Genomic DNA, 15982 nt, shown 5'->3' on the forward strand with positions numbered 1-15982 from the left:
GAGGCTGGCTTGGAGTAAAATTAACCGGTATTAGATAGGGACATACTCGAATTTATTACCTTTAAAAAATTATAATTAAAAAACTAAAAAAAAGCGGGTAAATCGTGGATGTCGCACTGCTGTACAGTAGGTTACAAGTGGGTTACTGTAATGGATGGAATTAAATTTGAATCCAATGATATTATATCATTGTATACGAAAAACGATTCTGAGCGAAGACGGTTTATCTGTCTAGAATATATTATAGATTATTAAAAATTTTCAAATCTTAGATTTAAAAAGATCATTTTTTATGAATTTCTAGTTTAAAATAGTTTGCGAATTTTCGTGATTTTTGTGGTTTTTACACATGCTGTCAAAATTCAAACTTTGAATGCTTATAAAAAAAAATTGTGACAATGAATTTCTTTTATTTTTCAACTGCTATTGTAACAATATGTTAAGAGCCTATTGTATTACATTTTTAAGCTTTTCTGCCTAACAAATTAGTTTTTGTCGATATTAATTTAAAAAAAACTAATAATGATCGAAAATTTCAAATGCCTATGAATAGTTCAACTTAAGTCGAAAATTTTAAACATTTGGTGAAAATTTCATGTATCTATGGTCATTTGTTTTAAAATTACAACCAAAATAGATTTTGTCGAAAAATTAGTGTGCGTAAAATTTCCCGTTTTTCTCTTAATTTTTAGTTTGTTTTTCTTGATTATTTAGAAAAGTATTGAGAATTTTTTACTTTTGACCTCCCAAAGTACCAACTAGATTCACTTTCTGATCGAACGAGGTATTGAAGTCAAAAATCGAAGCATTTTTACTGCCCCAAAACGTGACGACAGGCAAAAAAAAAAACACACACACACATCATGGTAAAATCAATACATTCATAATTGCTCCGCTCAGAATCTAAAATGGTATATAAATTAGAATTTTACCATCGTATTCAGCGTAAATTTATCTTTAAGATAAAATTACAAAAATTATATTAATGATCTATATTTACGTAATAAATTCACATACAAATAGTAAAAATGTAACAGTAGGTATTAGGTACATATATTAGGTATTTATTATTTATTACAGTTTGGATACTTTCCTTTTTTTCCATTGAATTCCACTTAACAAATTATATTTTTTTGTCTTTAGAATTGCCAGTTGAACAACCAGGGGCATAACAATTTCGACTCATTTTTAAATATTTTTATGTAAAACTTAGTTTAATTTCATAATTAACATAACACGTAAAAATATCGTAAACTTTAAGTGCAACTTTTTTTATCAATATTTGCTCAATTTGGTGAATCAATTGATATCGTAAATATGAATCTACTACTCTAAAATAATATGCACCAATATGTCTATATATAAATAATTTAAATACTTAATTTAAAAATAAAATGTATAACGTAAATACAGAATATTATTTTTTTATTTTTTTGTAATTTATTCTTAAAGATAAATTTGCGCTGAATATGATGTTGAAATTCTAATTTAAATACCATTTTTAGTTTTTTAATTAAAATTTTTTAAAGATAATAAAGTCAAGTATATCCCTATCTAATACGGGTTAATTATACTTCAAGCCAGCCTCGGATTTGACCGCTACGCAGACTAGTGTAGAAATTAGTCTACGATGTTTTATAGAACCAATTTTTGTGCAGGCGGCCAGCAGAGTTTGGCCTCCTTATATCTAGTCTTCATGGTGGAGACTATACTACCCGAATTCTGTGTTGTCGCCGTCTTACAATATAACATGGTAAATATTGTACGTTCTGAATAACCCATGCATTTAACACTGTTATGTTTAATATTACAGTGAATCTAATTAATATAGAAGTAATACTAGCTATTATTAAGTAGGTAAGGTATCTCACAGGTTTGTCAATATATTTTTATTTCAAAGCGAAAGTTATGAATATTTTAAGATTAAAATATGTAAAAAAAAAAACAATGAGATTCAGTAGATAATATACTATAGGTACTCCCGTTTATGTAGAAACATTTTGCACAAAGGTAGATGTAATATAGATCAAATAAAGTAAAACAACTAAACATCTCAATTTTTTTATAGTTTTTGGAATTTTAGGGGTATATATAAGTTCGCATTATAAGGTTTACAAAATTTGCATGTTATACCCACATCCATTAATTAATTTAAACGATGATAAGCAATTCAAATATTTTATTAGTTTTGACGATAAGAGTAAAAATTAACTCTTAGTTAAAGATACAATGTACCTATTTTGTGAGCACTACACGACAATAGGAAGATAGGTATTATGAAATTTGATACAATATAAGACCTAAACCAAAAATTGAAATTTTCTTAAACTTAATGTCGTTTTAGGAGAGTTACTTCTAAATGTATGAAATTACATTAAATCGACAACCAGTGACCATGAGGTATTATAGTTAACACTATTTGTAGTTTGTACTGCAGCATACTATTATGGTTTAATCCAAGAAAACGGCACCCTGAACCGTGTTAAAGCTTGTAAAAAAGAATGATATCCAACTAAAACCTATAATCGTGAAAAAAGCCAAATCCCAAGCCCAAAAAGTTCTTCAAAAAAGTCTGTTCATCAAAATATTGAAACCTATATTGTGGCCAAATATGCTCCTGCTTTAGTCAATAACCATAAATGTTGAAGATATACAGTTAGGTACGAACATTCATATACATCAAATTTTCTATTAATTTTATTGCTTATCAATTGATTACATGACCAATGTAGATGATTGGAATTTATTTATTCAGTTGTTAACAACGTCTAAAAAGTAAAGTCGGAAACTTATATAATACGAGAATACGGCTTTAAAATCTAATAAAATTAATAACTTACCTATACCTATATCATTAAGTAAAAATGTTCAAAGTATAATTTTCTAACTTTGCAGTATTAAATACTTTCAAAAAAAATAATTATTTTTGTTTTGTTTTATATAATAATACATATATATATTTCATATATTATTGTAAATAAATAAGTACGTGTTTTCACAGTTATTTAAAATCAGATAAATCACTTATAATATGTTCATCTCAAAAAATGTTATACTTGTAAATTTGTAATATGTTAGTATGTAATAGGTATAAAATTTTTTTAACTTCCTCAAGCAAACCAATATTTATAACCAAATCTAAACATGTAAGCAAACGTAATGTAAAAAATAAAATAACTAATGGCCTTTGTTGCCGAAGTTGTAAACGATAAAAAAAAAAAATATATATATATATATGTATATAAAATTTCGGGTAATAAGTACGTTTAAAATGTATTTATTTATTGCATTAATATATCAATATGAAAACTTCAGCAAATTATTGTTGTTTCCGTCTTACAAGTGTGTAACATAACAAAAACTGTATCGTGCGGGAAAGAACCGAGAAGTATATAACTAAGAAACCAAATTTTCCCCATAAAAAAGGAGAATTTTAACTATGTCGCAGCGTTTTTATTTTTTCGATAAAACCAATGTATCAAAAGGTATTAAAATTTGGAAAACTTTAAAAGATCACTTTTTTCTCATTAATGATGTAAAAAAAATAAAAACGCTACAACACAGAAAATATTATATTCTATATTATGTTAACTTTTTGTGTTTCTACTAGGAGTACAGACTGAGAGGTTATATAACTTTTATCCCGCGCTAAGCAGTTTTTGCTATGTACGCACTTGTAAGACAGAGATAACACATGCAGGTAACACTTCTTTTTAATAATTTATTTATGTAATAATTTTACATTAAACATAATTATGTTAGTTATGAGACTTACATAACGTAGGTAACTACCTATACCTAAAACAATTTTGTCATTGTTTCTTTATAGATTATTTAAAGTGTTTATAGATTTTTTTTTATAATTTGAATTTTCTTTTATACGTATTTTGAACAAATATTTATTATGTATTATGTACATATTTTGAGCTTTAAAATTTGAACCCTTCACAATATGAAAAATACCGGAGAGATGGATGTACGACATTAGAGTTGCCTATCTGTAACGCCGTATAATATTTTTGTTATTTGTATGTCATACATTGATTTTTTGAAGAGTATAATGTAAGGGAATTAGAAATATAACTCTGTTTATATATTTTTAGATTTTTGGATACAATATGAACTATTTATAAGAACCCTTATTTTAAATTTTCAATTCTTAGATATGAAAATTGAACATTTTATAATTTTTCAACAATACAATAATTTTAAAATATTCGAAATTCTCAAACTTTTTATAACTTTTGTCAACATTTTAACTTAGAATACTTGTTAAAAAAATATCATATCAATAGATCTTTAATATTTATCAACTGATATCATGACAACTTATAAAGAAACTTGTATTAAATGTTCAAAGTTCAAACAATAACTAATAAAATGCCATTGACATTAAATATGATAAAAAACTAAGAAAAATTAAAATTTCAAATGTTTATAAATATCACAAGGCTAGTCAAAAATATTTATACAATTTCATGTTATATAGAAAATAATAGAATAACAATTTGATAAACAATTCAATTACCTAAGGTTAATAGTTTTCGAATAACAAAAAAATAAAGAAATTGTAGTTGTATTATGAAAATGTGTTTATTATTACGATTGAATATCCTATGTTTAACCATTGATTATAAATAATCAATGGTCTAACATCTTATGTTCAAAAAAAGTTAGGAGATATTTATTATAGCTATATTAGCAACAATATAATATATTGTTACATTAGTAATTTAAAAATATTAAAAATAAAATTCTTATATGCGTGTATCCAATTGAAAATATTCGCCAGTATTAAAGATTATTCATCAATGATTTTCTTATTTTGTTTTAGGCAATTTGAAAACGAGTAAATTTATAAAATACAACCATTATCCACGATATTTTCATTAAATTAACTACTAAGGAAATTCGAATACGTGAAATTTATATTGTGTTTGAACAAATAAAGGCGTAATATTTTATTTTGTGAGTACCTACACCAAAACGTAGGCAATTTTATCTTTGTCTTCTTTATTAACGGAAATGAGTTTTCACAAGAAATTGAGGGTTATAGTAATAAGTTGTTATTTACTTTAATTACTAAATATTGTAAATAAATAATAATAGTGGTAAAATAATGTCTCAAAGTACAATGTATTTAAAATATACAACATTTTATTTTGCATATTTTAAAATTTTTTTAACAATTATCCCCATTATACAAAAAACCATGTTCATATATTAATTCATAGGTGTGCACAGGGGCCAAGGGGTATGCAGCTGTATACCCTGAACAAACACAATGGCTTTTTCCCATTATATGATTCATACTATTTTAAATCTTATTACTTTTATTTCGTAGTAAAATTTGAGTTTTAAAAACATTTTTTTTTTCCCAGTAAAATATTCCAATATTTGTATATGCTTTTTACCATTATTTGACAAACTTAAAATAACTTTTAGTGGCAGTAGCCGGTGGCAGCCTTCTATATAAACTGGAAAAAGACATGTCTATACAGAGTGATCCATTTAAGTGGGTACACTAATTATCTCGAAAATATTAACTATTTTTTAATTTTTTTTTTTTAAATTCTAGGTTTATGTTTTTCTAAAACCGTATAATATTTAAATTATATTTATTGGTGAAACGTGAAACCACTATCAACTTTTGATTTTCAAATGGTAGTATATAATAAGAATATCATGAATTAATAAAATCATTTGTATTATGAATTTACGCGTAAAACATTTTTATTTTACGTTGATTGATTTGCAAAATACAGCTTTTAAAATTAATCGTGATTGAAAGAGAAGAGATATTGTAGTATATTGTTATTGTAGCAATATTGATAACTGTTCAATTGGATAAGTTAATAAATGATTAGGGTTCAAAGTAGAATAGTAATCTTTAATTAATTGTCATTTATTTTGTTACCTTTGATTCAACGATATCACATTTATCACTAGTTCCTGCCGCTCCTGGTTTTTACAATTAATGGAAAAATAGTAAAAAATTAAAAACCACCAACACTTTGATGAGCTGTATCTCGCAAACTAATCAACGAAAATTAAAAATGTTAACACGTGAATTCATTAAAAATAATAGTTTTATTAATTCATGATATTTTAATTATATGTTACCATTTGAAAATCAAAGGTTGAAAGTAGTTTCACTAATAAATAAAAGGGTGAAAAAAATTAAAATATTATACGGTTTTAGAAAAATATAAACCTAAAAGTTTTAAAAAAAAAATTATCGAAAAAAGTTATCACTTTTCGAAATAATTAGTGTACCCACTTAAATAGTTTACCATGTAGAGTATAGATTCATTATGGATAATAGGTAATTGATTATAACGTGTAGGTACTGTTCAAGTCAGATGTCAGAAAAATCACTACAACTGAAAAACATGATCCAGTGATCGACGATTTCAAACATTTAATGATGCGAGTTGGTTTATGAAAAGACATCATATTATAAGCGTAGCCGCAGTGTCGCCGAAGTTCTAAAAATGTAATAGGACGAAAAATATTTCAAGAGACCCAACATCTTAGTATCGGAAAAAATGGTATACCGTGAAGAGGAAAATTGTCAATATAAAGAGGGCCTATCCTACATTTTCAAAATATGTCGAGCCATGGCCCGACCTTCATAAGGTTCGGTGCCTCTGAGCGAAGGTAATTTTTTGTAACTTAGTATATTAATTAATACACCTATTTTTTTTTTATGCTCATGTGCTATGGACTATAATATATATCTACCTGTTGTTTCCCGAAATATAATTTACTATTTTTTGAACGGCAAATATATTATGTGTATTTAATTTGTTTTTTAAATACTCATTCTTACATTTATAGGTATATAAGTAGTGCATTTTCTTTAGGTTTTTTGGGCTGTTACCCTGACTAGTCCCTAACCCTGATTATTTTTATTATGACATAATGTATATGCCATTGATTGTTGGAAAAAATCAAGACAATCTATCAAATATATTAATATATAAGTCAAGCATCTATATAAAAAAAGCAGTTAAGTGGGTATCGCTCTGCTGTACATTAGGTTGTGGTGTGGACCTCTGACTATAGGGTAGGATAAATTTGAATGCAATGATAGGTATATCATATTGTATACGAAAAACGATTCTGAACGGAGACTGTTTATCTGCCTAGGATATATTATAGATTATTAAAAATTTTCAAATCTTAGATTTAAAAAGAAAATTTTTTATGAATTTCTAGGATAAAATAATTTACGAATTTTCGTGATTTTTACGTATGTTGTCAAAATTAAAATTTGAATGCTTGTAAAAAAAAATTTTGGCTATATATTTTTAATATTTCAACTGCTATTGTTACAATGTGTTAGGAGATTTGTATTTAATTTTCAAATCTTAGATTTAAAAAGAAAAACTTTTATGAATTTCTATCTAAGATAATGTGAACATTGCCGTAATTTTTATGTATTTAGTCAAAATTTTAACTTTAAATGCTTATAAAAAAAATTTGTGACTATATATTTATTTTATTTTTCAACTGCTATTGTAAAAATATGATAGGAGCATTGTATTAAATTTTCAAATCTTAGACTTAAAAAGGAAAACTTTTATGAATTTCTATCTAAGATAATTTGAACATTGTCGTAATTTTTACGTATTAAGTCGATATTTGAACTTCAAATGCTAACAAAAATAATTGTGCGTATGTATTCTTATAATTTTTTAATAACTATAAGGATAACTTATGAGGAACTTTGTATTAAATTTTCAAGTATTTTGATACCTAGGGCCAAAAAAAATTTATCGACATTTCAAAAAAAAAATTTCAGAAAAATTGAAAATTTCAGTCGTCTATAAACTATAAATATCTCAAAAAAAGTCAAAATATTTTGAAAATTAAATCATTTAAAGAAAATGCCAATCTAAATAACTTGTGAAATTTTCAAGTATCTACGACTTATCCTTTTTGAAGAATAACAAATATTTAAAAACGTTTGAGGATAAATCATTATCGTTACGCACTTATTCAAACGCACTTAAAATTTTTCCTATAAAGATCCTTCGAGTTTTCTCTATACCTACTAGAAGGAAAACTTAATGTTTTATTCTTAATCCTTAGTTATAAACACAAACATTTTTATGATTTTTCAACTTCAAAATTACCTGAAAATTTTCGCGTTTTCGACAGATTTCTTAAAAATTTGAACTATTAGCGATTATAAAAAAAAATTGTGCCTATGTATTTTTATAACTTTTTAATCACTATAAGAATAACTTATGAGGAACTTTGTATTAAATTTCAAGTATTTTGATAGGTCCAAAAAAATTAAACTGTATATTGATAACACTAACATAAACATTTGGTGAAAATTTCAAGTATTTACAGTGAATAGTTTTTGAATTACAACCATATAAGAAAACCGATTTGGTCGAAAACTGGTTTTGCGTAAAAATTCCCGTTTTTCTGTCATTTTTTTTCTAGATTTTTTTTAAAACTGTTGGAAAATGTTTACTTTTGACCTTTATAATGCACCAAGGATATTCACTTTTACATCGGAAAACACCCCCAAAGTTTGAAATTGAAGCATTATTTCAACTAGTTATGTTGTACACAGACAAAAATCAAAAAAAAAAAAAAACACACATCATTGTAAAATCAATACATTCATCACTTCGTTCAGAATCTAAAAATGTTAATAACAGAAAATACAAATATATTAGCTAACTATGATAAAATCTTATAGCACTCGGAATTTATTGCATTTTCAAGTTTTTTTTAAGGATATTAAATTTATTTCTAAGTAAGTTTGAAATTATTTTCATGGCACTACGAAAAAATTAAAAGTTTATAGTGCATATTTTTACACATTAAGTGATTTAATAGTTTTATGAGCATTGAGCATAGTATTTAAGATCGTGAGCGCCGTGAGCGGCGTGAGCATAGGTACCCATATCAACTCATTTTGTTTGCGGTGAGCCGGTGACCAATAATTGTCCGTGTACCATTGTCCATTGATAAGGAATCGGTCGAAAAATATCAAAAATCTTTGCGCATTTCATAAAATTTCCAATACAGATCACAATCAAAGGGGAACTCGTACATTTTTGTTGTAGTCTGAAATTTGTATATTTTATTCATTTATTGACTATCGATGTTTTTTATCAAATTTGTTTTTTTATTTTCGCCGGATCTGCCATAACCTACAAAATGTCGTGTTATCATTATCTCACATGCGAGAAAGCGCGGACGCTCGAACGCATAATGTGTTATTATTTACATAATAATAATATTTTTTTATATTATTTTTATTGAGGTTTTAAATTCTAATATTTCAGAATGATGTTAGATTTAACTGCCTACAAATTTTAATCGCGTTTATTCGTTTTTGTCAATTTCTCAGCTCAACATATTAAAAGACTGCCTTCGTCGTCTTAAGCTTCGTGTCAATCCAAACGGTCAATCGATAACTCTAATTCCTGCTTCAAACGAGATACCTGCAACTGAACGATGGACGATCAAATTTCTGATTCGTCTGATGAATACACACCTGACGTTAATAACGAGTGAGTATACCATTCATACTCGGTAGTATAACTTATAAGTTTCAGCTCGGTAGTGGAGTATCGGATGTGTGCGTAGCCAACTTTGAAACAATTTGTCAGTAATGGTGTTCATGAATTAAATTTCAAACTCTTACTTGTGGTTTATGGCCACTATTTTACAAATAATTGTTTGCACTAAAGTACTTATAGTTTGAAATGTTTGAATTTACAGCGTGTCAGCACGATTATTATTGAAATTTTTGTTTCTGTCATCAAATACTGAAATGTCTCCAAGCATAGGCGGCACTTGGTAGAAACTTATGTGGGTGCAAACATTTATGGTAATAACATTCACAAATCCATAGGGAAGTTGCCCCCCAGCACCCCCTAATATATAACTATTGCTACAACAAATGTAGATAGAAAAAAACTTCTTTATTAATAACTATTAATTGGGTCTCTGTATTTCAAATATGTACATGAATATGTAAAAATATTATTAAAAAACAATTTTTTTATTTTGACATAAACAATATGATCTATTTTGAACCATATCGCTATTTAGTGACAAATTAGCTTTCTGCATTATTTGATTATTATTATTATTATTTTAACATTTAATCACAGACTTAGATTTTAGTCTGTACAATTAATTGAGTAATCAGATATAAAATAATGAAATGATCCATGGTTATTTTTTATTATCAAAATTACATTATATCAGTATAATAAAATTGTTAACAATAAAATAATTAAAATATTTTTTACTGTTGTGATTGTCTATGTGTAGGTGCAAAATGATACTTTTGCCCCCTCAGAAAAATTGTCGAGGGTGCAACTGCACCCTCATGCCCCCCCTAGATGCCGCCTATGTCTCCAAGGCATCATTATGTATATTTAACAATTTTTGTACAGATGTTATCCAATTTTGGATCTTATTCAACATAATTTAACTAAGTTTTTTTCACATATTTTATAGATCATTAATTGTAAATGGACTTTTTGGAATCGCCGACGAAGAAAATAATGTTGATTATGCTAAAGTTCTTCCGGAATTAAGTAATGATTTTATTATGGAGGTAGAAGAAGTAGTTGAAATAAAAACCGATAAACTGTAAGCATTTACTTTTCATTTTTAATTTTGTTTTGTTCTCTAATTTTAAGTTTACAACTTAAACATACTGTTTAAAAATTGAAAATTACCAAATACATAATAATGTTTAAATTATAAACTAGTTATAGTTCATAACTAATCTGCAATTATGTAAGATTATTTATATCTAGGGAGTAAAAAGTAAGCTCACTCTTGACTTTGATTTGTACGTTGAACATTTTTGGTATATAAATTATATAAGGCATATACAATTTTGTAATTTTAATTCATTTTTAGTTGTAATGAAAGTGATCAACACTTTATGAAAACGACCGAAGAAAAAAATTTCAATAGTATTAAAGTTAATAAAAACAGTGATTGTGTTCAGACAGCTGAGAGTAATTATTTTGGAAGTCATATGATATGGTTAGTTATAATTAATTTACCTACATATTTTTAAACAATTTTTATTGAACTAACCTAACTTTGGTATACTTCACATACTCGTTTATTAATTATTTTTAAATGTTTTTCCAGTTTATGTTAGTCTTATTCAATTATTATTAAAAAGATGTGATACCTGATGTGTTATCTCCGTCTTACAAGTGCGTAACATAGCAAATTGCACGATCAGCAGAACACGTGTAGCCCTGTTAGCTTAAAATTTAGAGTGAATGACCTTTATTTTACCTAAATTTTATTAAAGGTCAATTCACTCTAAATTTTAAATTAACAGGGCTACACGTGTTCTGCTGATCGTGCTATGTTACATGCTTGCAAGACGGAGACAACAGATGTGGGTATCACATTATCTTAAATATATAATATTTCATAAAATTTCAATATTGTTTTAGTACTAAAAAAAATATACATATTATTATAAAAACTATTTTTATTCATGAAAGCTTTAACTTCTATGAAAGTTATTAATTTATTGATTTATGGTGTTTTTTGTTAGTTAATAATTTAGTTTAGGTTTTTAATATTAATATTTTTATGTTGTGTAGTCTTAAATACATTGTTGTATACTCTCTTACCCATATGCATCTTAGAAAATTTTCGTTTTGTAAAATTTATCTTGTATGTAATAATATGTTAGCTTTAATATTAGAGTGAATTGGTTTATTATCAAACTTAAAGGTAAAAATTAGAGATGTTACGAACTGTTCGATTTTCGAACCGAACTGGAAATTCCAAATAATCGAACCGAACCAAATATCTAATAGTTCCGTTCGATAATCGAACCAGATAAATAAAAATAAAAGTCGATAAAGTAACGGCTAAAATTATAAATTATTATTAAATAATTAATAATTAATATTTATTATTTATGAGTTATTACTATTGTTATTGTTAATTGCATGTTTCAACGGGCCGCCGCACACCTTTCCTACCAACCATAGCCAATGACCATTCAGCGCATTATCTGAGACTGTCAAGATAGTAGATACTCTGTGCGACGGGGAAGGGGGACTTTGTTATGAAAACCCTCGATACAAAAATAGATTGTTATTAGTTGTTTAATGTTTGCTGATATTGATGTTTTCGCTTTTTCTTATCAGTTATCATCATATTAATAATTAAAAATTAAAAATCTCATGCATAATTATTAACTATTAAAGTATTTAAAGTATTTAAGTAAATAGTAGTAAAATCTTTATTCAATAATTCTGAGGTATGGTGGTTAAATGATAAATAAATAAATATTAAATATTAAATAAAATAATACCCAATTTAACTTTTAATGTTCGATAAAATATTTGAAGAGTTCGGTTCGGTTCGGGTTCGATTAAAAGTGTGTTGGTTCGGATCTGTTCGAGTTCGTTAATTTAAAGAAAAGTTCGGTTCGGGTTCGGTTCGACCTTAAATATTATGGTTCGTAACATCTCTAGTAAAAATTCATCTAAGATACTCCATAGTATTTTATTAGTTTATTAATTTTAAAGCAAGTTATAAAAATTTTAAAATGATCATATCTTACACAGTTATAAGTTGTAAATCAATTTAAAATTAAGATTTAAATAAAACATTTTATGTTTTGAATTTGGGTCAGAGAATTAAATTAAGTGCTTTGATATACTCATAATGGTAGCTTGTAAGTATTTCATAATAAAAATTGTTTAATTGGTAATTCATGTATTTATATGTAAGTATTGATAAAGTTTATTTTTTAGCTCAGGGCCAGCTGATTTGGATGATGTAGAATTACCATGCTCATTTGCCAGTATATCTAAAAATTATGAAAAATCAAAGTAGGTATTAATTTATTAATTTAAAAAAGTTAAATTAGATATTTTATAGTTTGTTTGCCTTAAACATGCACCATTTTTTTTTTTTAATTTGTTGTACCTACTCATAGCTGCTGCTTTGCATGGATATTTGTTTTTTTTTACAAATATCTTAATCAAATATACATTTTAATGAAATAATATCTAAGGTTTAAACATTTTTCTTAGAAAAATTGATGCTTCAAAAGATTTGATTACTACACAGGAAAATGTAACAAATTGTGATGAATTGTCTGAATCAAATTCAAAGTAATTTGTATCAATTTCTTTATGTTATGTATTGCCAAACTTCATTTAATTTAATTTTGTTTTGTTTAGGTCCGCTGTTGTATTATCCAAAGGAAATTTATCATCAACACTTTCTTTAATTTCTGCAAATTACCAAGACTCAAGGTATACATCTTATAATTTGTTTATGTTTATTTAATAAGAGTTTGTTTAAAAGTATCATTTTTTTAGTTAATATAAATACTCAAGTTTATATTTATATTATGTAATTTATTATGTAATTTCTGTTAATAAAACTAAACATGGACAAATGAATGGGACTTTCTGGATTAGGATGCGATCATTTTATATAATCAATAATTTTAATTGATTATATTTTGTATTTTATAAATAATAAAAAATTCAATTAGTCAATTATTAAATGATTTTTATCGCTTTTTGATTGTATTCAATTAATGCAAAATTTTGATTGTTAATTTGACTAATTATAATCAAAATTATATATAAATTATGTTATTGAAAATATTTTACAATTATAAAATGTTCTTGTCGTGGTCTCTATAGAACGTACAAACTGTACTCTGCGCCACGAGAGAAGGAACCCGTTTCTCGCATGCAGACTAGCTAGCGGTACTAGACTCCGTTTCCCCCACTTTGTCATCTAAAGTTCGCGCTGTAGTGTGCATACATGCATAAATTAGATTGCGTTTTGGTCGGGACACGGGTGACTTCTCTCGTGGCATAGAGTATAATAAACAATAATACAATAAAAGGCTTAAATAATTTTTTCAAAGAATATCGAAATAAATTAACATTTTATAAATAAATATTACTTAGACACTCAGTAAACTGTTTTAGAACAATATATTTATGAACAATTATGGTGATCAACATTTTATTTTTTTGTGCATTATCTTAGTGTCCTAAATGATAAGAACCTAGTGAGAAGTTTGTGTACCTGTACTCTGTTTTCGAGAAATATTATGTGTTAATACTTGTCAATTGCTTTTTATTATTTGAATATTAACATATATTTTGTAGTTTGACCTAATAATTATTAAATACAAAATTTAGCGCTATTAAAAATTAGTTTTAAAATTATTAGAAAAAATTATTTAAAAAAAACTATGATAATTAGGTGTTTAGAACTACCAAAAATTAAAAATCTATCTTCATTGAGTATACATTCGGCTAGTTAAAATAAATGGGGCTTATTTTGTTTATAATTTTAGTTATCTAAATTTTTATTTTTGAAATATTTAATTTTTAGTAATAATTATTACTGTGATAAAAATTAAAATAACTTTTGTCTAAACATAGTGTTAATGTTAAACATTATTATTTATTATTTTTTCTTCACTACTTTCAGCTTCTCTATACAATTAATTATAAAATATTTAACAATATTTCGTTTTTTATAGTTCTGATGATAGCGATACTAGTAGTGATGATGGTTCTAATGATGTTGATCAGTTGATTGATTCTGATAATGAAAATAGCATCATTTCTGTATCATCCAGTACATTTCCAAAAGATTATGTTAAGACCAAAGGAGAATTAGATATTAGTGATCTTCCACCCATTGAAGATTTAAAAATATCAGTTGACGAGGCCAAATGTCAACCAGTTGGATGTATAAAAAGTGTTGTTGATACTTTAGGCGAGTATAACTTTCAAATTTTAGTTGAACCATCTATGAGCTTTTAAAATGCAAAATTCTCATAAAATACATTGATATAATATTTTTTGTTAAATAACAAAATCATAATTTAATTTGTTTTTTTGTATTTCAGTTATTGTTGAAGCATTTTTAAACCAACCTGCATTAGATATTGACTCTGTATTATTTGTGGATCGAGGAAAACGAGCTTTAGGAAGAATATTTGATGTATTTGGGCCTGTAATTAAACCCTTTTATGCGGTCCGTTTTAACAATTCTAATCATATCAAAAAATTTGATATACAAATTAAGGAGCCTGTATACTGTGCTCCTCAGACAGAATACGCAAGCTATGTTTTGGTGTCTCAGCTTTTGAAAATGAAAGGAAGCGATGCTTCCTGGAGAGACAATAATGAACCACCTTGTGAGTTTTTAGATTATTCTGATGACGAAGCAGAAAAGTTAGCCAAGAAAAAACGAAGACAGAAAAAATGTTCACAACCTTCAGAAGAAGATAATGATACAGTAGATAAAGAGAAATCGCCTGATCCTCCCAGTCAACGTGTGGTTAGGAATAACCCTACACCGAGGAATATGACACGGAAGAATATGACACCAAGGAGTATAACACCACGTCCATCTCATCAAAATTTCAATAATCAAACTCATCAAACATACAACCCTCCTATTCCTAATTATGGTAACCCTGAACATAACAGTCCCAGACAATTCCCTACTTATGCTCAGCATTTGAGTTCAATGGAATACAGTCACGCTTACCGTCAACCATACAATCCATGGTATTATGATCCAATGTACGCACCAAGACATAATTATCCACATCATCAACCATACTTGCCACCAAGATATGATTACCGATCTCAACCACCAATGGACCAAAATAATCCAAATAATCGATTTCATCATCCTAACTAATTTAATTAGGATTAAAAATATTTTTTATTGTATAACTTGTTTGTTGTATTTTTATTGATATATGATTAATTATAACAATTGTTTTGATATTTAAAGCCACTTAAGAAACTAGGAAATTTGACCATATCATTGATATGGCGTGAGACTGTTGTATGGTAAACCAACTTTAAATGCAAAATTATTTTTTTAAATAGATTATAATTATTGAATAAAACATTTAAAAAAATAAAATAAAAAAATAATTTTAAAATATTAA

At 26.4% G+C, this 15982-nt stretch overlaps 1 protein-coding gene across 2 annotated transcripts; it reads left to right on the top strand.

Annotated features, from left to right (window-relative positions):
* Window positions 1-9194: 9194 nt before the first annotated feature.
* Window positions 9195-15982, top strand: LOC107172091 (uncharacterized). Of its 2 annotated transcripts, XM_089217020.1 has the most exons (8): window positions 9196-9542; window positions 10501-10635; window positions 10912-11040; window positions 12789-12866; window positions 13071-13151; window positions 13221-13295; window positions 14552-14790; window positions 14924-15982. In XM_089217020.1, the coding sequence occupies exons 1-8, from the start codon at window positions 9487-9489 to the stop codon at window positions 15724-15726; spliced, it is 1596 nt and encodes a 531-aa protein (XP_089073146.1). In that variant the 5' UTR covers window positions 9196-9486; the 3' UTR covers window positions 15727-15982. The 2 variants fall into 2 exon arrangements, with proteins under 2 accessions (XP_089073147.1, XP_089073146.1); XM_089217021.1 differs by lacking the exon at window positions 13071-13151 and having other exon boundaries at window positions 9195-9542.

Source organism: Diuraphis noxia, unplaced genomic scaffold, assembly GCF_037042655.1.
Source record: "Diuraphis noxia isolate RWA-SAM2 unplaced genomic scaffold, SU_Dnox_SAM2 contig0001, whole genome shotgun sequence".
NCBI lineage: Eukaryota > Metazoa > Arthropoda > Insecta > Hemiptera > Aphididae > Diuraphis > Diuraphis noxia.